The 27,837-nt window shown below is 47.9% G+C and overlaps 4 protein-coding genes and 1 long non-coding RNA gene across 5 annotated transcripts; 4 read left to right on the top strand and 1 right to left on the bottom strand.

The window, feature by feature from the left end:
* The first annotated feature begins 70 nt into the window (after positions 1–70).
* LOC134419210 (uncharacterized) lies at positions 71–27,837 on the top strand. Its single transcript, XR_010027999.1, has 4 exons — positions 71–303; positions 1,143–1,259; positions 24,857–24,949; positions 27,396–27,837. It is a non-coding gene; the product is annotated as an uncharacterized LOC134419210 (long non-coding RNA).
* On the top strand, positions 4,221–5,230 carry LOC134419804 (olfactory receptor 5G3-like). Its single transcript, XM_063159409.1, has one exon. The coding sequence runs from the start codon at positions 4,221–4,223 to the stop codon at positions 5,160–5,162; it is 942 nt and encodes a 313-aa protein (XP_063015479.1). The 3' UTR covers positions 5,163–5,230.
* LOC134419713 (olfactory receptor 5B21-like) lies at positions 9,612–11,220 on the top strand. Its single transcript, XM_063159350.1, is given in 5 exon segments — positions 9,612–9,996; positions 10,031–10,066; positions 10,658–10,913; positions 10,915–11,165; positions 11,213–11,220. Coding segments are annotated over 5 exon segments (933 nt in total). The 5' UTR covers positions 9,612–9,614.
* On the bottom strand, positions 14,762–15,757 carry LOC134419951 (olfactory receptor 8A1-like). The gene has a single exon (XM_063159554.1). It carries the CDS (start codon positions 15,755–15,757, stop codon positions 14,762–14,764), a length of 996 nt encoding a protein of 331 aa, XP_063015624.1.
* LOC134419207 (olfactory receptor 8D2-like) lies at positions 21,735–22,685 on the top strand. The gene is given in 5 exon segments (XM_063158224.1): positions 21,735–22,199; positions 22,202–22,338; positions 22,340–22,496; positions 22,498–22,567; positions 22,570–22,685. Coding segments are annotated over 5 exon segments (945 nt in total).

Here is a 27,837-nt window from a genome sequence, read left to right as displayed (position 1 = left end):
GGGCTCGGGGCAGATTCTGTAGGGGCGAAAATGAACATTTTAGAGTGAAATCTGAATTAATGTGCAGGGGCCAGAACGCACAGTTTGGGGTAAGGATGAAGTGGTCGATGCTCTCCGGAGGGACCAGCTCGGGCTGGCTCTGTGTTGCTGTGAATAATTTGCTTTATGGAACGAGACACCTGAGACTGCCGCGGGAATCCAGGGCTGGAGCCGGGAAGGAAACCTGGTCTGACCGCGGGAAGGGGAGCGGGGGTCAGGCGGGGCCCCCGTCGGTCACTGGAGCCGCCGCCGTGAAAGCGACGTGTAAGGATGAATAGCGAGATATAAGGGACGTATGGATTGTAGGGTTACCGATAACGATACTTAACGGAGCTACAGAACGATCCTATAACGAGATATAAACAAGACTCCCCCCTCGTCATCCTTGTCCCAGCCCTGCTGTGTTTGCAGGATCCTGGGGGAAGAGCCGGGCTCCGGACACGGCTCCCGGGCACGGCGGGGAATTCTTGGGGTCCTGTGCGGGGCCAGGATTTGTCTCGGTGCTCCCCGCGGGTCCCTTTTGGCTCGGGGGATGCCGCGATGCTGTGCCCTGGAGGGTGGCACAGGGGCATCGGGGGGTTCTGCCCGCGGCGTTCGCGGCCCCGCCGGCTCAGGGCGGGTCGGAGGCGCGGCCGCCCCGGGAGCGCCCGGTGCTGCCGCCCCGTGGGCAGCGCCGGAACTGCGGCCCGGGACGGCGCCGCACCGCGGGAGCGGCGGGGAGCGGCGTCCTGGGAATGCTGGGGCACCCCGGGAGTGCTGGGATATCCTGGGAATGCCGGGGCACCCCGGGAATGCTGGGATATCCTGGGAATGCCGGGGCACCCCGGGAATGCTGGGGCACCCCTGCGAATACCGGGGCATCTCGGGAGTGCTGGGGCATCCCTGGGAATGCCGGGGCACCCCGGGAGTGCTGAGACATCCCTTGCCCGGCGCACTGGGCCACACATCCCTGATGTGGTGCAGAAAAAGGAAAGTCCTGGGTTAGTGGCAGGATGTTTCTGGAATGGAACTGGGAGAGGTGCCGATCATCCCATGGAATCCGGGGCTGCTTTGGCTCGGAAGGGAGCACGGGATCATTGACACTCTCCTGTCTGATTGCACAGCCAAGAACATCCCAAAGGGCCTCCTCACCCTCATGGACAGCAGGAATGTCTTCCATGGCTCCTGCTTGGGAATGGCAGTGGCTGTTGGGAGCTCTGGCAGGAGCACCTGGAGACCAGGTGAGAGCAGCAATGGGATCATTCCAGCTGCTGCTGGAGGCAGTTTTCTCTATTTAGGATGTTCCTCTGATTGATCTTTTCACAGGAATTTTCTTTAGTGTATTTGAGAGTAATTCCAAGAATTTGGAAATAGTTGAAAAACAGAGGGGGAAAACTGTGAAGCTGATCCATTTCTAGTAATTCCAAACTTCTCCCACCACACCATTCTGTGTTTGGATCCAGCACAGGAGTGGGATCTTTGTCTTCTCCTGAAGAGCCTGTGGGTTGAACCTCGAGTAACAGATAGGATTGAAGTTGTGTGGGAACTGCTGCTCCAGCTGGATCCCTACAAATCCATCAGGCCCGATGGGATTCATCCAAGAATCCTCAAAGAGCTGCTGATGTCAAAAACCTCTCTCAATTTTTTGAGCCGTCTTGGGAATCTGGAGAAGTTCTAACTGACTGGAAGCTTGTCTGGGTTTGAAAAGACAGATGTCTGTTAAGGAAGAGAGCAACTTCTTGTGAAATGGAAAATGCAAACTTCTCTCATAGTTACTATGATTTTGAAACTAAGAGTTTCTCAGGCAAAGCTGTGGGAATAGGAATAGCAGTTCTTTACTGGGGAAAATTAAAATACAAATGCAATAGTACAAATAAACAACAAAAAAATCACTGACAGAGTCAAAATACAACCTGACACTGTTGGTCAGAGTGTTGATAGCAGTCTGAATAGGGGGTGTTTGCAGTCTTCTTGAAGAGATAGATGTGGTTTTATTGAGGTAGTGATCTTGTGGAAAGGTGTAGTTTTCTTCTGAAGGTCCAGTGGTAGTGTAGATGGGCTTGGTTTTCTTCTGGGAATTTAGTGGAGAAGAAAGCTGTTTGTCTGAGAATCTAGTGGGAAAAGGTTTTCTCTGTTGTAAATTTTAGATTATATCCAGGTAGGAATGTTTGGTTCCTCCCTCTGGGTGGACTCTCACAATGGGATGATGTAATTTTTATTATTTATGTAGTGGCACTCACTGGCCCATTAACAGAAGATATCTTTTGGAGGGAGGATTGGTTGTGGAAGAGATAAAGGTTTAAGCTGGGTGTTTGAAAAATGCTCCTCACCCAGAGGCTGGTTGGACTGACTCCCCAGACCAGAGGTCACAGCACCAAATATGACAGAGCTCAACAAACATTTAAACAATGCCCTCGGGTACATGGTGTGACTTCTGGGGATGGGTTTGTGCAGGGCTGAGAGCTGGACTTGGTGATTCTTGTGGATCCCTTCCAACTCAGCATATTCTGTGATTCTCCTGGATTCTTGCAGCCTTCTTCTCTTGCAGCAATTTCATAGAATGCTGGAATGGTTTGGGTTGGAGAGGACCTTAAAGCTCATCTTGTTCCACACCCCTGCCATAGGCAGGGGCACCTTCCACTAGACCAGATCCCTCCAACCTGACCTTGAACACTTCCAGGGATGGGACAGGTGAGCAGTGGTTTGGGTCTAAGGAATTTGGAATGGGTAGAAAGGTGGTTCATCATCTCTGGTGACTGGAACTGCTGATGGATACCAGCTCCCATGGGACTGTGCCCCACCAGTGAGATTCCCCTCAGCTCACTGGTGTGATAAGGCCAAACACAGCATTTGTAGAGCTGAAAATCTCTGGAATGCTCAAAAATTGGTCACAACAGGGGGCGTTTTGCACTGTGGTTGCTCTGGGGAGTCCCCAAAGCCCTGTGGCTTACTCAAGGTGAGATAATCTCCTCTGTATAATCACCTCCAAAGTCAGAAGCTCAGGGAAGCAATAACAACCTGCCTTGGGCTTTGTCACTCTCCCGGGGCTCCAGGAGCCTCTAAATCCCCAAATTACATGGACAAATGTCTTTGCTGTCAGTGGTATATTTTTAAATTCACCTGCAGAGCACCTTAATATCCACCTTGAAGAGCATCAGGAGGGAAGTAGGGAGACTGCAGGGATGTAGGGGAGGATCATCCTGGAGAACCATGAGTAGGGACAGCACATGCTGAGCCAGCCATCTCCTGTTGTTTTCTCTTGCAAAGAAGAAACAGCTTCAGACTTCATCTCAGCTCCTGCCTGGAGGCTCCTGGGCTCCAGTTCCTCATTGTACTCTGGGATTAGCACCAAATCCAGGGGATCCGCTGCAGATGTGGGGTGAGGACACCCCGTTGGAACACTCCCTCTGGGTACCTCTCACTGACCACAAAGGGCTCCTGGATGAGGTCTGGCAGTTTTCGTGTAAGGAACACTTATGGATCTTACTATTGCTGACTTAAGGCATGTCCAAAAGGTGATTTTTAATTCTTTTTCCTCCCAAAAAATAAAAATTTTCAGGAGGAGATTGCTGAGCTTTCAGTGTTGCATGTTTTTGTTTGAAGACTGCAGGAACAGAATAATGAGCTGGGAAAATCTTTTAGGAAAATCATCAGGAGGGAGGGGAGACCTCATAGTCAGGAAGTTTTGGGTGCCCCTCCTCTGGAAATGTTCAAGACCATGCTGGATGGGGCTTGGAACAATCTGGTCTAGTGGAAGGTGTCCCTGCCCATGGCAGGGGTGCAATGAGATGGTCTTCAAGATCCCATCCAACCCAAACCCTTACAGGAGTCTGTGGAGAAGACACAAAGCAGGTGGTTTGCAGATGCCAACAGAAAGAAGAATAATCAATTCTGTGCTGTCTTTTACAGCTTTATTGGGTTTCTCCGTGTTTCAGGTTGTGCTGGATGATTTCAAAGTCCCAGGCTGAAGACGCACAGGGGATTGAAGGCAGCACCAAGGTAAAGCTCCTCAGGGCTGTGTAACCTACAGCTTCTCCCTGCCCATGCCATGACTTCCACCCAGCACTGTGTATCAATCTGTGCCTAAACTCTTGTTTTAGATCTTGTAGGACTGTCTCCAAACAGATCCCACTGCAAAGAGGGTTTTCCAGCTGGAGGAAACCTCCAGCAGGGAGTTCACACAGACAACACACTTTGAAGCAATGCCAGGAATCAATTGCACCCAAGCAACGGAGTTCAGCTTGGCAGGATTCACCGAGGACTTGGCAACTCAGGTCACCCTCTTCCTGCTCTTCCTGCTCACCTACCTTGTCACCATCCTGGGGAACCTGGGCATGATCACCTTGATCAGAGCCAGTGCCCTGCTCCATTCCCCCATGTACTATTTCCTGGGCAACCTGGCTTTTGTGAACCTCTGCACTTCCACCACCATCACCCCCAGGATGCTGGCTGGGGTTTTGCTGGGGAAGAAGGGAATCACCTATGCTGGGTGCATGGCTCAGATATTCACTTTTGGCCTGTTTCTGGTCACTGAGTGTTTCCTGCTGGCTGCAATGGCCTATGACCGATTTGTGGCCATTTGCCACCCCCTGCTCTACCCCCTTGTGATGTCCCCAGAGCGCTGCTCCCGGCTGGTGACCGGCTCCTACCTCCTGGGGCTGACCAATGGCGTGGGACAAGCCTTTGGCATGTCCAGCCTGTTCTTCTGCAGCTCCAGCACCATCGACCTGTTCTTCTGTGACATTTCCATGCTGATCTCCCTCTCCTCCTCTGACACCACCCTCAGCCTCCTCATCCTGAGGACTTCTTCATCCTTGCTCGGTGTTCCCAGCCTGCTGGTGGTCCTGGTGTCCTATGTGGCCATCATCTCCAGCATCCTGAGCATCAGCTCAGCCGAGGGCAAGCGCAAAGCCCTCTCCACCTGTGCCTCCCACCTCGCCGCCCTCAGCACCTTCTATGGGCCACTGATTTTCATGTACCTAATCCCCAGGGCAGACACCTCCAGGGGAGGGGATAAATGGGCTGCTGTGCTCTACACTGTGGTGACCCCCATGCTGAACCCCTGGATCTACAGCCTGAGGAACCGGGAGGTGAAGGAGGCTTGGAGGAGACTCAGGAAAATAAAATTAGCTTGGACATTTTAACGTTGTGGGGATGTGGGTGATACGCTGGGATTTTTGTGAAATATGTAGAGAGACATTTTTGGGGCCTTCTGTACTTTGATTTAGATGATGTGCTGGCTGATTCAGTATCAGCTGAAAATAGCAGTTTCACTCCAGTTTTGGTGTTTGGATGAGGCTTGGAGCAGCCTGGGCTAGTGGAAGGAGTCCCTGCCCACAGCAGGAGGTTGGAACTGAATGAGATTTGGGGTCCCTTCCAACCCAAACCATTCCAGAATTTTGTGACACATTTGGTGTTAAAGCACTGCATATATGAAAAAACCCCAAACCCTCCAAATCAGTGCATTATCTCACCCTGTGCCAGATCCATGGTGAAATCCAGAGTGATGAGACTCTCCTAGATACTCAGAACAACTTGGGATGGAGGAGAAGCTGCTCAGTTGGATTAAATCAAGCCAGAACCAAGGTAGTTTGCCGATTTAGTGATGACACAAAACTCATAGGCACTCAGGGTCAGTCAGCTGAATCCTTTTTTCCCAAATCTTGCCAATAATTCCCTGGTTATTATTTAGTCAGGCTGCCTGGCTGAATCTCCCTGAGCTGTTTGTGCTCCTGTTCCTCTTTCCTCAGCTGTGCTGAGCCCCCATGGCAGGCCCCAAAGGGCCTCAGCTCACATGTCCACAGATGTGGAGACAACATCCTCAAGAGGCACTGGGGGAGGTTTGGGTTGGAAAGGGAAAATTCCTTCATGGGAAGGGCTGTCCAGCCCTGGAACAGGCTGCCAGGGCAGTGGTGGAATCCTCATCCCTGGAGGGGTTTAAAAGGTGTGTGGATGTGGCACTTGGGGGCATGGATTGGTGGTGACCTTGGCACTGCTGTGGGAATGGTGGACTTGATGATCCCAGAGGGTTTTTTTCCAACCTAACCAATTCTGTGACTCTGTGATCAGGACCATGAACTGGGACCTCTTTGTGTATCTCCTGCTCTTCTCCCACCCTTCTGTTCCTCCCTGCCACCCTCAGGGCATTGTTTAATTTGGGTGCAGACAAGATTGTACATTTTTTCTTTAAATAGGACTAAAGATTATTTTAAATGCTTTATTTAAAACATAAACCCCCCATAATTTTTAATTGATTAAAACATTAAGGCATTTAAAACATAAGCCTCAGAGCAGCTCTCTTTGCTCCGAGGCCTTACAGCCATTGTTTGGCAATACAAAAAATATTTGAAAAATATTCAATATTTGAAAAATGTTCAATATTTTAATAATATTTTGAGAAAGCATTTCATGGTTTTAATTTCTTTGTCCAGCTGGTCTTGCCTTGGCCATCAACTGACCTTTAAACAGGAATGTGAGCCCTTAATGAATTAAACCCTGAGTCTGTGGCACTGTCACTGTGCATGCTGTGGCTTTGTGCTGGAGCTGCTGCTCTCAAACCCAAAAGGTTTTGGGTTGTGGTGCAAGTGGGGATTGGGGAAAGGAGGGTGAACTGTGTCCAGCTTCTGTGGGAACAGCACCTGACCATGCACGAGAGGAGCTGGAGGCACCGTGTGGGAAGGAGATGGAACGTCCAGCACTGATGTTTGCTCCTGGTGGACACACATTCCTCACACCTTCCTCAGGGGCCACCCTGTGTCCCTGCCCCTGGCAGGGCATTGGAATGAGAGGAGCTTTAAGGCCCCTTCCAGCCCCAGCCATCCCAGCATGCTCTGGCTGGCACAGTTTACTCCCTGTGAGTCTCCTGAACTCATTTTGGAGCACACATTGCAAAATTGCTTTTGAAAATGAGGTTTCCTGGTCAGAAATGGGCAGATGGGAACCAGGTAAGCTTGGAAAAGGAAAATGCTGAGCATTTCCCATGGGGAGTAATTGTCCCAGACCCTGGGACAGGAGAGCAGGTGTGGAGATTTGGTGGCCACCAGGATGGAGATGAGGCATCAGTGAATGTTCTGAGTGCAAGGACATCCAACAGCAGCTGGAGAAAAGCATTGAAAGTACTGAGAGCCACTCAAGGGACTTCCTGCAATGAACCTCTGACTGAGAGCTGGAGCAACAGGGAAGGAAAAGCTTCTTTGGGAGGGTGAGAAGAGAAATATGGAATTAGGGAAGAATTTTAAAATTTTTCAAATTCAAGCCTTTAGCAAAAATCCTCATTTTGGTGTTTCCTCTTGTTTGTGTTCACAAATGGCATTGCCCAGGCTCTGCAGGCATCAATCCTCATGTTCTGCGCGCATCCCATCCCTAAAACTCCAGGGAGAAACCTTGGGATGGATCCCAGGGCCTCTGGAGAAGGCTCATGGTGTGTTCAGGTGCCTCAGAGACCCTGTGGTAATTGGTCGCGTGGGGATGGGGTAAAACTTAAATATTCCAGCCGTGTTAGGGGATGGGAAGAGAAAACTTCCTGGATTTGGCCAGACTGATGGAGCTTGTGGACTTCAGCTCCAGGACCTGTGACAATCAGAGAGGGTGAAATTTTAGGTGGTTTTGAGACAACTTTTTGCTGGTTGCAGAAAATTGTCCTTCCCAAGTGCTTGCAGAAGGATATAATAACAAATAACTCCAGGAAATTGTGAAGGTTCCTCTTGATTGCAAAACATGTATTCCAGTACATCTGAACCTTCATTCCTAACTCCAGTTTTGGATGAATGTTCCTCATATCAGCAGAATTAGGAGGCACACTCTGGCCAAATTAACTGAAGGGTCAATCTGAACCTAAAAGTCTTAAATTCAGCTCATCATTATCACCACAAAATGTAAAAATAAATTGTAGCAGGAAAGTTCCTGCAGAGTTTTCCTTTCATCCTGATTGGCAATTGCAACACTTCTCCAAACCCTGGGCTGTCTCTCAATCCCCAAATCTCCATTTCTTACACCAGTTCTTTTTAATTCCCTGTGAATCCAGGAATTTACATATTCTAAGAGATACATTTAAATGTATGCAATTACATATAATATATAAAATAAAATTATATTATTACTTATAATTTATAAAACAAAATTATATATTAGGAAAATATTTATATTTATTAAGTAATTACATCTCTAACTGCACATATAAATTAAACCTCTGTATTAACTTTATTTATATAGTAAAATATTCATATATTTAATTTTATATATATAGTGGTAAATAAATTGTCAAACTGCCATTTAACTTCCTGAAACTAATTTAATTATTTTAACTAATGGTCTTTATTTACCAGTGCAGGTCTCCTTTTTAAGGAGCTGCTTCCAAAGTCATCCATTCCCAAGGGAAATTTCCTCCTCCAGGGCTGGGCAGTGACAAACCCCTTGGTGTTCCTGTGAATGAGGACTGCAAACAGCAGATTTTTTGGTCAAGTTTTAATGCTTTTTGTGAAGGTAAATTTGTGAAGGTAAATTATTCCCACACTAACACTGGGTTTATTTCTTCCTGGAAATTTTGGTCTGGGAGATAAAATCTGATCAAGCAAAAAGGACCCTGAGAGGTGAGGAAACGGGTGAGTTTTTGCCAAAATAAGGCTGCAGGGAGTTGATCTGTTGCAAGGAGAGGGCTTGAGGTGGGAGCCTGTTCTCACAACAAATAATCATCCAGGCTCAGGGTCTCTGAGGTGAAACCCAGGAATTTATCATGAAATCCATGCTTGGGTTGGAAGGGACCTTATGGATCCTCCAGTGATGATCCATGGGCAGGGACACCTTGCACTTGCCCAGGTTGTTCCAAGCCCTGTCCAACCTGGCCCTGAAGATCCATCACTGCATACAGCACTACCTGGATTATTTCCCAAATTATAAATATTCTATTTATTTGAACTGTATTATCAGCCTCTTACTCCCCCTGTTAATTATGGCACCACAATGTTTTTGGGGCCACCAGACTTTTAAAACCCTTTTCTTTCTCCACACTTCTCACAGGAGTGACACAAGTATCACCATATTTAAAGGGTTTTTTAATACACTAAATCTCCTGTTTGAACTTGAATTTCAGTTTCATGGGAAAGAAGAGAATAAATTTGGTTTATTTTAATTTGTTCTAGCTCTCCTAAAGAAAATTTTAAAGATGTCCTGATCTCTCACTAGTGCTTTGTCTCCTTTGGATCTTCTAAACCAATGAGGTTTGGGGTTGTTTTTTGTTGTTTTCAGTTTGTTTTTCAAATTCAAATTGATTTCTAAAGTCAGGGTAAATTACTAGGGTTAATGCTTTGAATCTAATGAGATTCCCTTAATTTCTTCAGGAGGTGGTATAAACCTTCCACTGTGCAAAGTGATTTATCAAACCCAGTCAGTGGCTAAACCTGACTAAAACCATTAGAAACAAACTCAGTGGGTAACTTTGACTACTTTAAAATGTATTTTGAACCAAACAGTAAATTCTGAAGTTCCTGAATTCCAGGCTGTGTTTGCCGATAAAAACACAGCCATTTTTAACAAGTTTGTGCAGAAAACAGGAGTATCCTGACTCTCCATCTGGGCTTTCCCGCAGCACCTGCATTAGGATGGCAGCCAAAGGAAATGGAAGCACCAGTGCTCACTTTGTCCTCTTGGGATTCTCTGAGCAGGGCCATGTCCAGGTTGTCCTGTTTGTGGTGCTCCTGGTGCTCCATGTGATCACCCTGCTGGGGAATGCGGGGCTGCTGGTGTTGATCAGGCTGGTTGTCCAGCTCCACACCCACATGTACTTCTTCCTGAGCAGCCTGTCCTTCCTGGAGCTCTGCTATTCTTCCTGCATCACCCCCGGGCTGCTCCGGGCTCTCCTGCATGAGGACAAGGCCATTTCCCACACAGAGTGCCTCATGCAGTTCTATTTCTACGTGGCCTTCGCCACCACCGAGTGCTGCCTGCTGGCTGCCATGGCCTACGACCGCTGCGTGGCCGTCTGCCCTCCCTGCTCTACCTCTGTCCATGTCCCAAGGTCTCGGGTTGCTGTGGATATTTGCTGCCCCAAGATGTGCAGGATGTCTCTGCTTCGGCCTGCGCAACTGAAGAAGGAGTCTGAACTCTTCACTTTTCAGTCTTGAGGTTGTTTATTAATTCTTATCTATAAAATTTTCTTTCTGCCCAGCGGAGGTCTGTTCAGCAAGGCAGCCACAGGCACTCTGACTGCCTCCGAGGCAGTGTTGTCCTTTTATACTACAAACTACATATATCATATTTACACTTAATTCCCAATATCTATCACCTATGCTAGACAGTGCATTTCTATTCTAAACCAATCCCAAAGTGCCAACATCACTGCAGAAAATGGAGAACAAGAAGAAGAAGGAAAAAGGCTAGACACGCCCTGATTCCTCCATCTTGTCCCCATAACCCCCATACCAAAAATACTAAAATTTACATTTTCATCCTGTGGTTATTTTGTTATTACACTATTCAAACCTGTGTGACTTTCACATCCTCATACAAAGCTGGTAATTTGCTCCAAGCGTCAAAATCAAATCCCCAGGTGTTCTGGGCAGCATGCCAAGGTCTCCAAGCCCTCCGACGGGAGTCTTTGGCAACTCTGGACACCTGGAGGGATGTACTGAGTTCCGACACCGAGGGATCTGTGTGTGTCTGGTGGCCGGCTCCTGCCTGGCTGGGGTCACCAACGCCGCCCTCCACACAGGCCTGGCCCTCAGGCTGAGCTTCTGCGGCCCCATCGACCACTTCTGCTGCGAGGGGCCCCCACTCTTCGCCCTCTCCTGCACGGACCCTGCGCCCAACAAGCTGGGCATGTTGCTCATGGCGGGATTCAGCCTGGCTGCCACCGTCCTGGCCATTCTGCTCTCCTATGCCCTCATCCTGGCCGCTGCCCTGGGCCGCGGGGAAGCGCGAGGCCTTCTCCACCTGCGCTTCCCGCCTGGCTGCCGTGGCGCTCTTCCACGGATCCCTGGTGTCCATGTACTGCCAGCACAGCTCCAGCAGCTCCCGGCAGCCAGACAAGGTGGCCTCTGTGTTCTACACCATGGTGACACCCATGCTGAACCCCTTCATCTACAGCCTGAGGAACCAGGAGGGGAAGGCCGGGCTCTGGAGGCTGATGGGGAGGAAACACTCAGTGAAAAACAGTATTTCCTTTTTGGTTTGTGTTTGCTGCCTGGTGTTTCAATTTCAGGAATTTAAGCCCTTCTTGACCACTTGTAAAGCTTGGGGACCAGGGACTCTTCATCTCCTCTGATTACAGCTACTTGGGACCATTTCCTTCTTTTAGGGAAAAAAAAAAGAGAAACTTTGCTCCATCTGCCCAATTGTGACACTCTTGGGTTGTTTAGACATCAGGATATCCCAGATAATGTAAAAATAAAATGCAGCAGGAGACTTTCTAAAGTGTTCTCCCTTCTTCCCAGTTAGCAGTTGCAGCATTTCTCCAAACCACCAGCTGTTTCCCAGTCCCTGAATATCCATTTCTTACACTGTTTTTTTTATTTCTATTTATTTATTTATATCCTTGAAATATATAATTGGCCCAAGAAGTCAATTATATATTTCAAGGACAAATTTATATATATTTAAAGTTAAATATATATTAAGAAAAAATATAAAGAAATTCTATAAACAACCTTTCTTTATATGCATAAAGAAATATGTATTAAGATCTGTATACATATAAATTTATATATATAAAAAGTGGGACATAAACCCTCAGGCTACAATATATAGAATATATATATCAAACTTCCTGAAACTGATGGTGTTTACTGACCAGTGCAAGTCTCCTGCTGAAGGAGCTGTTTCCAAAGTCATCCATTCCAAGGGGAAATTCCAATGTACCACCACAGGGTGGGCAGTGACCCAACTCAAGGCCCAAGCTTGCTCAAAGAGCAGGGAGCCCTCATCTGGCATCTCCCATGGATCATGGTGGAATTACAACTGCTGCTCCCTATCCCAGCATTTTGTTCATATTTTGGTTTTATTACCAAACAGGCCTTGCTCAGTTTAGGGCAACTGTGATTTCCCTTCTAAAACAAACCAAGACAGAGAGGAAGGAAAAACAAACTGTTGGAACTACAGTGAAACTGAGCACAGGAGTGGCAGGAACGCTGACCAGGAGCAAATATGGGGTAAAAGCAGTTACAGAATCCCGGAATCGTTTAGGTTGGAAAAGCCCTCTAAGATCATGGAGCCCAACTGCTAACCCAGCCCTGCCAGGGCCAGCACTAACCCATATCTGAGCTCAGTCTGTAGAGTCAGACCTGAGAGGCCCTGCCAGAGCCTAAAAGGGCCCCTGGAGAGCTGCAGAGGGACTCTGGGCAAGGGCCTGGAGTGGCAGGACAAGAGGGAATGGCTTTTAGATTGGATATGGGGAAGAAATCCATCCCTGTGAGGGTGCTGAGGGCCCTGGCACAGGCTGCCCAGAGAAGCTGTGGCTGCCCCATCCCTGGAGTGTCCAAGGCCAGGCTGGGTGGGAATTAGAGAAGCCTGGGATAGTGGAAGGTGTCCCTGTCCATGGCAAGGGGTGGCACTGGATGAGCTTTAGGGTCTCCTAACACAATCCTGTGCCAACACATTGACCCTCCAGCTTTTTGGCCCCAGGGCCTGGATCTGACAAACAAAGTACCTGGAGAAGTTCACTATCTCTTTAACAAGGAAGAAAGTTTCTTCCTTGTTTTCCTTTGCTAATTAGTCTCTAATGGCTTGTTAAGATGAATGAAAGAAGTTGTTGAGAAGCCCTCTGAGAAGTTCCATGATGATGATGATTAGGAAACTTTCTTGGCAAAGCCCAGAAGATCTTGTTAAGCTGGTGATCCCTTGAAGGGTGGTTGGTCTCCCAGGATCACTTCTTGCTCTGGGAGTGGGAGCAGCATCCCTTGTGCTGGAAATAGCTGTGAGTACCTGTATGGTGGGACCCTGGAGCTCAGACCTGCTGGTGGGCTTTCTTAATTCCTCATTTAAACCTGAAAACCTTGAACTGAAGGAGCTTACATTGGATATAGCAAAGAAATCCTTCCCTGGAGAGGGTGCTGAGGCCCTGGCAGAGGTTGCCCAGAGAAGCTGTGGCTGCCCCATCCCTGGAAGTGTGCAAGGCCAGGTTGGACAGGGCTTGGTCTAGTGGAAGATGTTGGAATGGGATGAGCTTTAAAGTCCCTTCCCACCCAACTTTGATATCTATATTTGACATTTATACTTTATCATTTAATTATATCAATTCCAGGTCCAAATCTACCCTTCCTGCTTCCCCCCAGACTTAAAGCATGTCTTCTCCTGCTGCTTTTTCCCAGAGAACAAGGAGACTACTCACAGTCCATTTACTTTTCAAACAGAAGTGAATTCTCATGTAACTCCTCAGAACACAACATCTACAACACAACACCAAAGGGAAAAGTTTTCTGCTTCCACCTTTCCCTGCTGCAGCCAGGGCTTATCGCTCTGCAGAGGGAACTCATTCCACTCCCAAAGGTGTCAACAGGTGAGGGACAACCAAACTGGGGGGGAGGAGAAGAGGAAGAGGGGGAAGTGTCTGCTGAGCTTATCCAGACCATCTGAATTGTGAAAGAAAGTTGCAGGATTGTGCTCAGTTTGCCTTCAAAAACAACAAGGGTATTTATCCTTTGGAATTTAGGATGAGCAGAAAGTGGGAGTTTTTTTCCATTCTAAGTGCCTGCCAGGAAAAGATGAAGGATTGCTGGTCTCTCCCCAGTGTTGTGGCCATCCCTGTGCCTTTTTTATTGAGCCATACTTTGGAGAACTGTTGTTTTTGGCTTTTTAGGGCCTTTTCCAGACCCAAACAGCTCCCAACTATTCATAGATCAGGTGTTGAGGATTCTCTCATCTGTGGAAACCAAGTTACTTAAGTCCTTAAACTCTGGGTGAAATACACCTGTTAGGTTTTCCATGTGTTTTGCATTCCCCTTGATATTCTAAGGTATATCTTGAGATCCTGGCTTGCACCAGCTCTTTGTCCCTCTAAGTCAGAAAAAAATGCACTTTGAAAGCTTTTTACCTTTCTCATTTATCGACCAAATTTAAAAATACTCTTATTCTTCCCATATGCTCCCTCCCACCCCAGCAGCTTGGCTTTAATAAATAACTCACAGGTAACAGTGAGGAATTTTATTGGAGTTTAGGAATAAGGACAATAATCTTGCAAGAAAAATACATATTGATCAGTGCAAAATAAGTTACAAACCAATAAAGCTGTCATTTGCTTTTCCTGAGAGAAAGAAAGGTTTAAGTGGAATAATACCCTGGAATAATTCTGGGTGATTTCTTCTAGCAGCCTCATGGCCACAAAGGAAATTCAAGTTTGAGGCTCCCACTCCTGTTTCCTTCCAAGGAATATGTGAGTGTGGGATCTATTTCTCCAGGATAAATATTGTAATTGAGTTTTGTGAGGAACTGTGGAAGAACATATATAAAACTGTGAGGATCAGGGAAACATCCATATAATTTAATTTTATTTTTTTATTCTTACTTTAGAGGAGCAGTTTTCTTCCACAAGGGCATGGAGTGGCAGAACAACAGGGAATGGCTTTAAGCTGAGAGTAGGTAAAGTAGCTGGGAAGAAATTTTTCCCTGTGAGGGTGGGGAGGCCCTTGCACAGGCTGCCCAGAGAAGCTGTGGCTGCCTCATGCCTGGAAGAGTTCCAGGCCAGGTTGGAGGGGTTTGGAGCTGCCTGGTGTAGTGGACGGTGTCCCTGCCCGTGGAGTATAGGACCAGATGATTTTTAAGGTCCCCTCCAACCCAAACCATTCCAGGACTCCCTGATGCCAGAAGCTGCACCTCTCTGCTGCCGGCAGAGGTTTAACACCCTCCTCCTGCCCCTCCCCAGCACTGCCTTCACCTCCCTGTTCCTCAGGCTGTAGATGAAAGGGTTGAGCATGGGGCTGACCACGGTGTACAAGACAGAGGCCACCTTGTCCCGGCTGCCATGCCGCGACGCCGGCTGCAGGTACATGAAGAACAGGGAGCCGTAGAACACGGCCACGGAGGCCAGGTGGGAGGCGCAGGTGCGGAAGGCTCTGGCCCTGCTGGGCGTCGAGCTCGTGCCCAGGACAGCGTGGAGGATGCGGCCGTAGGAGAGCAGGATGACCATGCTGGTGCCCAGCCCGTTGGCCGCGGCCAGGGCGAAGATGGCGGCCTCGCAGCCACGGGTGTCGGAGCACGCCAGCCTCAGCACGGGGCTGGCGTCGCAGAAGAAGTGATCAACGTGGTTGGGCCCACAGAAGGAGCCCCCAAATGTGCAGCCGGTGTAGAGGAGGGCGCTGAGGGAGGCCACGAGGTAGCACCAGGCCACCAGCTGCCAGCAGGCCCGGGGGGACACCACCAGGACATAGCTCAGGGGGTGGCAGATGGCCACGTGCCGGTCGTAGGCCATGATGGCCAGGAGGTGACACTCAGCCGTGACAAAGAGAGCAAAGAGGTGGAATTGTGTCACGCAGCCTGCCCAGGAAATGGTTTTATCCCCAAATAACAGATCTGTGAGCATTTTGGGGGAGATGACGGTGGAATAGCAGACGTCGGCCAGGGAAAAGTGGGTGAGGAAGAAGTACATGGGGGTGTGGAGGCTGGGAGCCACCCAAACCAAGACCATCAGGCCGATGTTCCCCACCAAAGTGATGATGTAAATCAACAGAAAGAGCACAAAAAGAGGGGCCTGCACCCAGGGAGTGTCTGTAATTCCCAGGAGGATGAATCTGGGCTGTGTGTAGTTTCCTCCCATGGCCAGGTGTTACCTGCTGAGGCAAAGGGAAGAAATACATCAAAATTGTAAAATCCAGAGTTTTGCTTTTGGGTCATATTTAATTCCAATCGATCACTATTTTAATTGCCATACTTTGGTATATTCCATATATTTTCCAAACATAAATTCTATACTTTTTTATTTATCAGTTGAAGTACCTAGAAAAGAACACAGAGCTTAAAGAAACACAAATGGCAAATTTGTTTTTCTGTGCTCAGATACCTAAAATTATGGATTTATTCTGGCACATGTTAATTAATATTGAAGAAAAGAATCAGATATTTATTCCCTTTTGGTTTGAAAGAAATTTGTTTCAGAAGGCACCTTGGAGTAATCTCATTGGAGATAATGTGAACCTGGAGTGGGAGAAAGTCCCAGTGCTAGTGAAATCCCAGATTACATCACATTAAGAATATTTTCCCTTTGCTTTTAATTATTAATCCAGTCCATCAAACTGTTGTATTCTATATCACTCACACATAAAAATCACATGGATAAATTCATGTTTTATACCTTTCTGAGCTCCAGCAGGCTGAAACATCCCAGAACCATGGGAATTAAGATAAAACTTACTTAGAATTGGAATTAATTTTAAAACAATCCAATTCCAGAGGCTGGTTTGTTAACAACTGCATTCTGCTGACAGTTCTTCATAACTAAAAAGAATTGTCCTTAACACTTCCAGAAATCCATTTATCTTGCTTTAGCTGCCTAAGGAAAACAAAAACCAGTTTGCAGAAGCCATTACTCCCATATAGTATAAAAAATCCTACTTTTTGAAGGCTGTTTTCCAGCACAGCCCCAAAAAAGAGGATATGAGGACATGAAGAAGGAATCCAACTTCTTTCTCTTGGATTTACAGCTCCTCTTGTGCGCTTGCTGTGGTGGTGGGAGCTAAGGGTTTATCCCAAATGCAGCAGGGAACATCCAGGCTGATGGGGAGAGGGATGTGCTCCTTTCCTGACTCCAGCTCTGAGCCTGTGGGTGACAGGGCTGTGAATATGTTCCCTCTGCTCTCCTGGGACAAAACCCTCAGGGCTCCTCATGGCACAGCACATAAACAAAGAAAAGAGGAAAAGAAAAAAAGGGATAGAATGGAATTCTGAAATCCATTGTGCTTCAGGGATCTCAAGTCCATCACATGGATGGACACCACGTCACATGGACATGTGGCACCAGCAGTGACCGGCTGGTCAGAGGGTCCCCAAGTGTCACACAAAGCACCTCCAGCTCTGGAGCCGCTCATGTCCCTCTGTGGACACCAGGCAGCCCTGTTTTCCTTCAAGGATGGGATTATCCAAGGTGAGGTACCTGCAGCCCACATGCCCACACCTGGGCAGGCAGCTCTGGGCACTTCCAGACAGTGATTACTTGTCCCAGAGTGAACTAATCTGCATTAATCACCCCATCTGGGGGCTCCATCCACACCTTGACCCACCAACTCTATTTAAGCTCAGCTTAAGCTCAGCCCAAGGAGGTTGTTCCCTCTGCAGAAGTCCTGGTTGCCAGTTTAACAACATGTGCACATCTTCCACTAATCTGCACCTTGTCTTGATCACAGATCCAGCCCCGACGAGGACTGAGTTGGGTTTTGGATGTTTCAGCCTGCTGGACCTCATAAAGGTAAAAAACATTAATTTATCTATGTGAACTTTATCCACTGTGAATGATATATAATATAACAGTTTGATAGACTGGATTCAGAATTAAAATAAATACCCGATTTAAAAAAAAAATAGAATTTAGGTCAACCTTGGACCTGCCTCATTGTCACCAGCTGTCTTGGTGGTTTGGAGTCTTGGCTCAGAGAATATCAGGAGACTTGGAATAAATCTGATCCTGATTTATGAAGCAAGCTGGAAGGTGGAAAAATAAGGTTTCTGGGGAAGTCAGTGGTGATTTGGTGCAATACAGTCCTGGAAAAAGATAAAATAGATCTGATTTGGGTCAATGCCAAAGAAATGGAGCAGAAATACTCATGAAAGCAAAAATTGCCATTTTTCTTGGAAAAATGCGCAAAGGCAGAGGAAGGATTGAGTGATAAACAGTTCAAAGGTTTATAATTAATTACCTGATAATTATTTAACTTCTTTTACAAGCTGTTTTGCCTTCTTGGTCATTATTTTCTAAGTATCAAAAGTTTCTCATGGAAATAACTGGATTTCCTGGTATTATTTATTATTTTGAGAAAAGAGGGGGTGTTTGAAGTTGTGCCTGGGAGATGGGGAATAAAGCAGGAACTAATGGGAGTCAGTGGTGAAATTTTGGTATGGAAACTCACCAAATTCCAACACTGATGTTAAAATGTTGTTGTTTGCAGAGCTACTCCCAACTGAAACATCAGCATGAGTTGGATGATCTTTAGGGCCCTTTCCAACCCAAACCATTCCAGGATTCTGTGACCCTGTGTGGGTCTCCTTTGGACATGGCACATTCTCTTCTGGCCTACCTGGAGTCTCTTGATCCCTCTAATTCCACCTAAGCTATCATGGGATGTATTATTGATAACTGATCAATCCCATCTCTGGATCCAACCTGTACTTTGTGGGCAGCTCAGATATTCCTGGGAATACCTGGAGCAGAATGAGAAGGTTTAATGGACTCTGGATCATGTTCTGACAGGTGGGTCCTGTACAGAGCTCCCAGTGCTAGGCCAGGAGTAGCCTGGAAGCATTTTGGGCTCATTTCTTACCTGGAGGCCTGGATCAGCCCTCACCCCTTGTAATCCCAGCTGGCTGCTCCAGGGATCCATCCAGGACAGCCTGAGCTGTTTGCAATGGAGCAAACCCAGCCCTGAGCCTGAAGTAAAGTTATGTTCACTATAAAAATTAAATTATATTTCTATTAAAGGATGTTTTGCTGATGAAGAGGGTTCCTTAAAGGAACCTTCTGACCCTGATGCTCCTCTGGATTTTTATCTTTAATCCTTTTATTCTGATTTGTTGTGTTATCAGGGACAGGGAATTCTGTCTGGCTCTTTTTTTCCCTCCATCATGTTGGGACTCTTATTCATACCTTGGTTTCAGCCAGAAATGAAATGGGATTCATGGAGGCTTTTGAGGGAGAAGAAAATCCAGTAACATGTGGGTGTTGGGGCACACATTTAACCCAATAATATTTTGCATGTTATGTATAAATATATGGGATAATGTACATTTGATATTGGATTTTAATATATATTTATGATTTTGGATCAGAAAGGACAGACATCTAGGAGATCTCTGGCCCTAGGATGGCAAGTTATCCATTTATATCCATATGTATTTATGGATATGGGGTTTGGAGCACCCTGGGCTAGTGGAAGGTGGCCCTGCCCATGGCAGTGGGGTGGAACTGGATGATCCTTCCGGTCCCTCCCATCCCAACCATTCCAGGATTGTGTGAGAGGTGTCAGGATCCCCTGTCTCAAGGTTCTGTGGGTTTAACACATGACACATTCCAGACTTCTGTGATTTCTGGGCTGGATTAGGGAGGCAGCTCCCATGAAAAGTCCTTTCTAGGAAAGATGGAAGGATAACATTCTAAATTGATTAATTTGCAGTTTTAACACAGTTTGGAGATAATGAGATATCACCTATAAACCAAGTCAATAAATTAATTAATAAATAGCTTCATATTTGAAAACTGGGTAAATTTCCAGGTTCAATTGAACCAGTCACCTTTGCCCTGTCCTTTTTCCACTCTCAATTTCTGCCTTTCAAAGCCTTCAAACAAAGCTCTAATTAGTTTTCCTCTTTATTCCCCTGGTGGTTTGCCAAAAACAAAGTCAGGAATATTATCAGTGGAGTTCGTATCCAGAGATTTGCCCTTTGGCAATGGAGAGATGGGACTGAAAAATAACAAAGCAAAGCAAGAAAAGACCTGAAAACCTGAAATTAAAAGATGAAGGGTGATAATTATTTAAAAAGTCAAATTTTTAGGCAAGAAATAACACCTGATCAAAATTGCAGCTACCTCATTTCTCTACATTCTGGATGAAAACTTGGTGCTGGCAAGGATGACAAATCAACCTGGTTTTTGTTGTCAAAAAAGCCCTTTCATTGTAAAAAGTTGCATTTCATCTACTTCCAAATTAATTTAATTCCTGTTTTTACAGGAACAACTTATTTTTTCTCCTTTGGTGCACTGTGGTACTCCGTTGTCAATCCTAAGGGACATTAAAGAGCCACAAAAATCCTTTTGAGGTATGAAGTAGAGAACTGGAAGGGGAAAAGGTTAAAAAATATCCATTAGTATTTCTTGTATGTCACCACCATCTATTGGACATTGCTGGAAACATGATCTCCCTTTTATTTTACATAAAACCTCCTCTTTTCCTGTAAGCCTTGGGTAGCAAAGTGCCTTGTTCTTGCTCAGGAAACTGAGAAGTAGGCAATAAATAAAACAATGGCATTGTGTGCCTGATCCCACCTGGATATTTTATTTTTCAAGTGTCAGCTCCTGAGCCTCTTGAAAATATTGGGTGTTTGAAGTTCTCACATTTGGAAACGATGCTTTAAACTGCATTTTATTTTTGTCTTAGGACAATTTTCAGCTGATGCTTCAGGTTGTCTGAATCCTTCAGGTGGAGTTAGATGGAATATTGGGAATTAATCCTTCCTTGAGAAGGTGGTGAGATCCTGGAATGGATTTCCCAGAAAAGCTGTGCCTGCCCCATCCCTGGAAGTGTTTAAGGCCAGGCTGGATGGGGTAATCTTGGTGAATCCTAGGGCAGCTCATTGAAAGTTCTTCTACTGCTTTGCCCAAAAATTTTATGGAATTTGGGTGCCACAATGGAGATCCTCACCAAAGGAGGATGGGATGAACACTCCATTAGCTATTCCACACCAACCACCTGCTTCTCAGCAAGAATAAAATGTAACTCATGGATTTTAATTGAGTTTATTTCCCTTCCAGGTGTCTGATCCATCACAAAAAGTAAAGCTGGATGGTTAAGTAAGAAAAAGTGAGGCTGGACTTTAGTTAAGCAAGAAATCGAGGTCAATTCTCTGATGGCAGCAGGCAGATTCTGCCTCTTGGGAGAAATTCAGCCTCAAAAGTGTTTGGTTTTCCTTATTTTTAACACCTCTGTCATCTTCATGAGGGTAATGAAAAGCAGCCCTAAATCCTCCTTAGTAACTCCAGGAGACCATGGAAAACCTGAAAGAGATGTCAGGTTCTGGGGGTGAGCTCAGCCTTCAACCAAGGCTCATGCAATAATGAGGATTTCCAGGTTTGGATCCATTTGTCAGGATCCAGCAGAGCCTACTCTTGGTTTACTCTCTGGTGCAATTCTGTCAAGCCATAATTATCCAGGAGGAAAATCCATGTTGATTTATTCTATCTGTTGTAGATTAGGGTTTTAGGAGCTGCTGATCTCTCCCTGGTGAACAGCAAGATGGAACATGAATTTATCTTTTACCTCCAAATCAAGCATCATATCTAAAGCAAAGTGAGGAAATACAAATCCTAGCTCTTATTCCTACACCAGGAAAAAATACACTAAGTGAAATCCCATTTTCCAATGATTTTACCTAGAAAATCTCTTCCTGGGACACAGGGAGTGGGTATTTATTCCTCAGGTGCTCAGGCTGGATAGGGAATGGTCAAAAGATAAGAAACCATTTCATTTTCCCAGGAATTATCAGGAAAATCATGGAATTCCATGTGGAAGTGGATTGAGAAGAACTAGGAGGAAGCCTTGAACTTATTTATGATTTATTTATTTTGATATGGTATTTCCCTTCTTAATGACTTAAACATGCCCTTGCTTCCAAATGCATTGGCTGAACAGGATTAGTGGTGCCAGGAACTTGTGGTTATTCTCTTTCAAGGAGAATTTACCTTTTATTGACTGAAAGTTTTGTAACTGCTTGACAAAAATTAACATTCTTATCATTATCAATGGATTTATGTGCATTAAACACTTCAGTCTAAAGACAGAAAGCAGCTGATCTGCATATAGAAAATGTTCAGTATGGATAGAGAAAATGAGATGTTTGCATCTGAATTTATTCTCCAGGGCTTCACCACCCAAGCAGATCTGCAGGTAATGTTTTTTGTCTTGTTCCTTGCCCTCTATGTGGTCACTCTCCCAAGAAATCTGGGAGGCATCGTGTTGATCTGGATCGATCCACGCCTCTGCATCCCCATGTGCTTCTTCCTGAGCCACGTGTCCCTGCTGGATATCTGCTGCTCCTCCACCATCATCCCCCGGAGCCTGAGGAATGTTTTGGTGGAGAAGAAGTTGATTTCCTTTGCGAGATGTGTCACCCAGCTCTTCTCCTTCGCCACCTGGGCCACCACTGAGTGCCATGTGCTGGCCGCTATGGCCTACCACCGCTACGTGGCCACCTGCAGGCCCCTGCTCTACTCCGTGCCCATGTCCCAGAGGATTTGCATGGGGATGTTGGCTGGAGGGCTCAGCTCAACTCTTCACACCATATCTCCGTGCTCCATGTCCTGTTCTGTCACTCCTGGGCCATCAAGCACTTGGTTTGTGACAGGCCCTCCTGCTCTGACACCCACTCCAGCAAGGCTGTGGTGGCTGCCATGTTGGGGTTCAATGTGCTGAGCACCACGGCTCATCCAGATCCACCCTGTTGTCCTCTCTGTCCGTCCTGGCTGCCGCCTGTGGATCTGCTCAGCAGCCAGGCAGCACGAGGCCTCGTCCACCTGCACCTCCCACCCGGCCTCCATCGCTCTGAGCCACGGCAGCTCCACCCTCATGGACCGGTGCCCGTCTCCAGCCGCTCCCTGGAGAGGACAAGCTCATCTCCCTGGGGGATTCCACCACTGCCCCCATGCTGGCTGCAACGCGGACTTGAGGAACGCTGTGAGGAAAGCAAAAAGTTGGATCCTTGCTGCCATCCATGGCTCCCAGTCAGCTGAAAGGAGAGGACAGCCCCGCTGCAGTGAGGAGTGTTAGATTTTGGACCCTCCGGAAGAGAGATTGGATATCAGACCCTCAAGAAGAGAATTTGAATATCAGACCCTAAGGATCCCAGGGTTGTAGTCCAGACTCATCTTCCAAGCCATTGGTGCCATGGTGTCCCTGCAGCAGCACCGCAGGGAAGGGAGGAGACATCTCCTGGCATTGTGTGGAGTGGAGGAGCCGAGGGGGAACGTGGCAGAGCAGAGCCGGGGTGGGAGATGAGGCACCATCCTGTGCTGCAGGACAGGAGCTGCAGAGATTCCAACCCTTCGGGGAGCTGCCCTGCCCTCCCTTGATTTTTCCCCCCTTTTTGGGGGAGATTTCCATGTGGAAAGAGCTTTTATGGAAGCACCGAGCTGCTGGCCAGGGCACTTAGGCTCGTTTTGTGCCTTCTCTGGGAGAGAGGAAAAAGGAGATGGGGGTGTCCAGAGGGTGATGGTGTCATTGGGACACCCCAATGTCTGTGGAGGGGGAGCCAGGAGAGTGAGGGATGAAGGGGGTCAGGAGAGGTCCTCCTAAAACCCAGGGGAGGCTATAGCCCAAAAAAATGCCAGAAAATTCTTGAGGGGTTTGTGTGTAAAATACTTAAAACTACAAAGATTCTCATTTTCTATATATTGAAAAATAATCTTAATTTATATAAAAATTGATTTTAAAATAACCCCGCCTGTCTGCTGTGTTATAGTCAAGATTTTAGACTGTAAGAAATTCTCAATATGGATCTGTAGGGTTTGAAAATACAAATAAAACCCTTGTGTGCACGAATGAAACAATAAAGGGCTCAAAGAGGTAAGACAAGATGGTCTGTATGAAGAACCTAGAAACATCTCTGTGTATGAGGAATTCTTTCTCCGTCCTCCCTCTGGAACACCCGAAATCCGGGATCTGGGATTGACTGAAATTGGGATTTATTGGCGCCTGAAATTGGGATTTTTGGACCCCTAAAACCGCTGCGCATGCGCGGTGGCCGCGGCTCCCTCAGTGTTGCCGTCTTGTGGACGCACCCGGTACTGCAGCTCCGAGGGCGCCGGGCGTTTCCCGCGGCTCCGCCGGCACCGGGACGGGGACATGGAGCTGGGCCGGGACAACGATGGGGACTGGCCGTGCGAGGCCGCGGGGCCCTTGGCGGAGCCGGGAGCGGCAATGGCGGAGCCCGGGGAGCGGCGGGGCCGGGCCGGGGGCACCGGGAGCGGCTGCGGCGGGCTCGGAGGTGAGCGGGGAACGGGGACAGCCCCGGGCGGGGAACGGGGACAGCCCCGAGCGGGGAACGGGGACAGCCCCGGGCGGGGAACGGGGACAGCCCCGAGCGAGGAACAAGGACGACCCGGAACGGCGACAGCCCCGAGTGGGCGGCGGGGACGGCCCAGGAGCTGCGGGCACCGGGGCGGATTCTGTAGGGAGGAAAATGAACATTTCGGGGTAAAATGTGAGTTCATGTGCGGGGGAGAGAAGGAATGTTCTGAGGTGAAAGTGAAGCTATGAGTAGTGAAGGTGGGGAAAGTCCCAGGCGGGATAAAAACAGATTGTAAAATCCATGTGTGAAATCAGAGCGGTTCCAGCAGCTCCTTCCCAGTGCTCCCCAGGTGCTTTCATTGTTTGGTTTTCAGGAGGAAACACGGTTTGGGATGATCCAGCTTTGGAGAGTTCTGAGTTTTCCTTAGCTGTGCAGCGGTGTCAGGATCTGGAGGCACTCCTGTTCCCTGGAGGAGGATGCCCTGGGGAATGGCCTTAGGTGGGATTTGGCTCCTGCTGAGTTCAGTCCAGGGACACCTTCCACTACTCCAGCCCCACGTCTGTGCTTGGACACTTCCAGGGATGGAGCAGCCAGGATTTCCCTGGGTTTATGGGCACAGGAGGGAGTTTCCAGCAGGAGCTGAGGCGTTTCCTTTGCTGTGCCAGCCCCAGCAGGGCTGTGGGAGGCAGAGGATGTGGGAGCAGGAGCTTTGCCCCTGCCCCGGGGGAGTCTCTGCTGTGCCAGCCCCAGCAGAGCAAACGTTTGTGGTTTCACATCCCGTTCCAAGGAGCTGCCGGGGCAGGAACGGGGATGGGCACGGAGCAGGGACGGTGCCAGGCACAGGGTGACATCCAGAGGGTGCCACCAGCCCGTCCCTGCTGCCCAGGCCGGGCTGAGCAGGCTGGTGACCGTCCCTGTGTTTGCTCTGCAGGGTGAGGAAGCCAGCCCTGGCGAGGAGGAGGATGAGGCGGTGTGGGAGGATGGAGACAGCGGCCACCAAAGGCTGGGGAAGGCCCAGCTCCAGGTAGGAGATGCTGCCTTCCAAGGAACTGTCACTCCCAGCAGGAGCACCTGTGCTCACCTGGATCAATGGCACAGGCAGGAGAGCCTTGTCCTGAGCCAGGGTTTCATTGGAGGGCTCTCAACTCCCTGGGAATTGCTTAAAGGTAGGACTGAACTTGGTTCTGCACTTCCTGTTTATTTCCCATATGAGCCAAAGTGTCAGGTCTGGGCTGTGCAGGAATGAGCTCCCATGGTTTTTTTCTTCATGCTTAGTCAACCTTGAGCTTCTGGGTATCTTTTTCTGTCTGATTTGTCACAGGTTGATGTAAATTTTAACTAAAATCCCAGGCAGTTGTTCCCTGAAATCAGGTTAAAAGGAGATTCCCCTACATAGACACATTTTTGCAGCCCTTTATTAGGAATCCTGGTGAGCCATAGGATTTGAGCTGCCTTAGACTTGGAAACAAGTCCTCGTTTTTATAGAAGCTTTCAGCAATTTACTGAAGTTTGCCTGAGATCCAGCCTGTCAGTAGCAGCTTCCTATCCATCCTGGAAAACTGGGCAGGGACCCCACTGAGGACCCTCTGGAGTGGGCACAGACTTTTTCTGTGGGGAGATGCTCCAGCAGCACTTGGCAGTGAATGTTGGGGATGAATCCATAGGAATAGATAAATCCACAATCACTGCCAGGCCCTTTGCAGCACTGAATTCCCAGCTGAGGGGAGAGGAGCCTCTGAGATTGGCCCTTGCAGCACAGCTTTGTGCAAGGAACCTGGCATTGATCCTGATTATCCAACTCTGGAGTCCCTGAATGCTGGATTATGGAAAACAGCCAAGACAGTGGATCAGCCCCTGTGCCACCCAGGGGTTTTGGGAAGGGCACAGCAATTGGCAGTGGGTGTGTCTGGGGAGAAGAGCCACTGCTTCCCTTCCTAGCAAGGTCTGGGAAAGGCAGCCCAGAGGAGGAGGCTTGGAAGGAGTTGTGAGCTGAGAAGTGCCTCAAATCAAGTTTAAGTGGCCTTAAACTCCTGGAATGGTCTGGGTTGGAAGGAACCTTAGAGATCATCCTGTTTCCTTGCCCTGCCATGGTCAGGGACACCCTCCTGGGGTGTACATGGAATTTGCTCAGTGCCAGGCTGGTGAAATGGTGGGGTTTTCTCCCTGAGCCCAGTCAGGGGCAAGTTTGGGGCTTCCAATGGGAAGGAGCCTGGGAGCTGCATTTCCAGAGCTGAGAGGCTCCATGCCTGGAAATGTTTCCAGTCCTGCTATTTGTTTTTTTCCAAAAATGGGCATTACATTTCTTCCCTGAGTGAGGTGGTTTTCCCTGGATTGTTGGGATTGCACACTGGTTGCTTAAGGTCTCTGATGTCTCTTTCTCCTGAATAGAGGAGTGAGGAAATGGGAGTGCTCCCAGCTGTCACAGAGATGTGGGAACAGCCCAGTTCCAGTGGGGAATGTGGTGCCCAGCTCGTGGTGTGTACCCTGAGATGGTCTTTCCTGTTGTTAATTCCTTAGAGCCTGTTGGAGTGCTGGCCTGGATTTGGGAGGAGCCAAGTATCCTGGATCTGTGAGGTTTTTCCTGTCAGAAGTCCATGGTGGGGATGTTTTTCCTGGCTATCCCAAGTGGAGAGAACAGCTTTGGAGTTGTTGCAGCCACAGACTGGGGATGCATCCCCTGAAAACCAGTTCAGGATTGTTCATCTGACTCTGCCACTGACCTGTGGCTTCCAGGGCCCCTTCTGGTATCCTGGATTTTCCCAGGAGAGGATATTCCATCACCTGCCTTTAGAGCCAGGAATTCCAGACCCAGTAAGTCAGACATTCCATGTAAGCTGTCCCAGTGGCTGGGTGGGAGAGGGAGCAAACACCCCACCCTGCTGTTTGAGACATTCCCAACTGGAATTGGGGCTGAGCTGTCATTGCAGAGCTCTGAGGCCATGAGTTCAGCTTAAATTGGGATGCTGAGGCATCCCATGCCTGTGGCACTCGGCCACACATCCCTGATGTGGAGCAAAAAGAGGACGGAGGAAGTCCTGGGCTAGTGGGAGGATATTTCTGGAATGGAACTGGGAGAGGTGCCGATCATCCCATGGAACCCGGGGCTGCTTTGGCTCGGAAGGGAGCACGGGATCATTGACACTCTCCTGTCTGATTGCACAGCCAAGAACATCCCAAAGGGCCTCCTCACCCTCATGGACAGCAGGAATGTCTTCCATGGCTCCTGCTTGGGAATGGCAGTGGCTGTTGGGAGCTCTGGCAGGAGCACCTGGAGACCAGGTGAGAGCAGCAATGGGATCATTCCAGCTGCTGCTGGAGGTGCTTTTCTCTGTTTACGATAGAGAATTGTATATTTACGAGAATTAGATAACATATGCTATATGCTATATAATATATACTATATAGAGAGAATTATATATTTACGATAGAGAATCTATATTATGATGTTTCTCTGACTGATCCTTTCACAGGAATTTTCCTGGGCATATTTGAGAGTAATTCCAAGAGTTTGGAAATAGTTGAAAAACAAAGAGAGATAATTGTGAAGCCCGCCACATCCCGGGGAATGAGCAGAGCTGCAGAGCCGCGGGCAGGAGGAGCTGCTCCAGCATAGGCACTGTCCTGCTCATTCAACCCCTGCCAAGTGAGACCTGATGCTTTCCTCACTCTTCCCCCAAGATCTGTGCAACTCACAGTCTCCAATGGCAAAATCTCTGTTAGTAAAATTCTAGTTGAAATGTTTAATCGGTTTCCAAATCACGGGATATTGTGAGATAGAAGGAACCCACAAGGATCATGAAATTGAGCTCTAAGTGAATGCTCCATCCAGTAACTGAACTCACAACCTTTGGTGTTTTCAGCACTCTGCTCAAAACAGCTGAGCTGGTCTCTGTCGTCTGGAATTCTAGGCTG

The sequence above is a fragment of the Melospiza melodia genome, chromosome 6, assembly GCF_035770615.1.
Source record: "Melospiza melodia melodia isolate bMelMel2 chromosome 6, bMelMel2.pri, whole genome shotgun sequence".
Taxonomy (NCBI): Eukaryota; Metazoa; Chordata; class Aves; order Passeriformes; family Passerellidae; genus Melospiza; species Melospiza melodia.
Note: the sequence above shows the minus strand (reverse complement) of the source record. Positions and strands in the feature narration are given on the sequence as shown.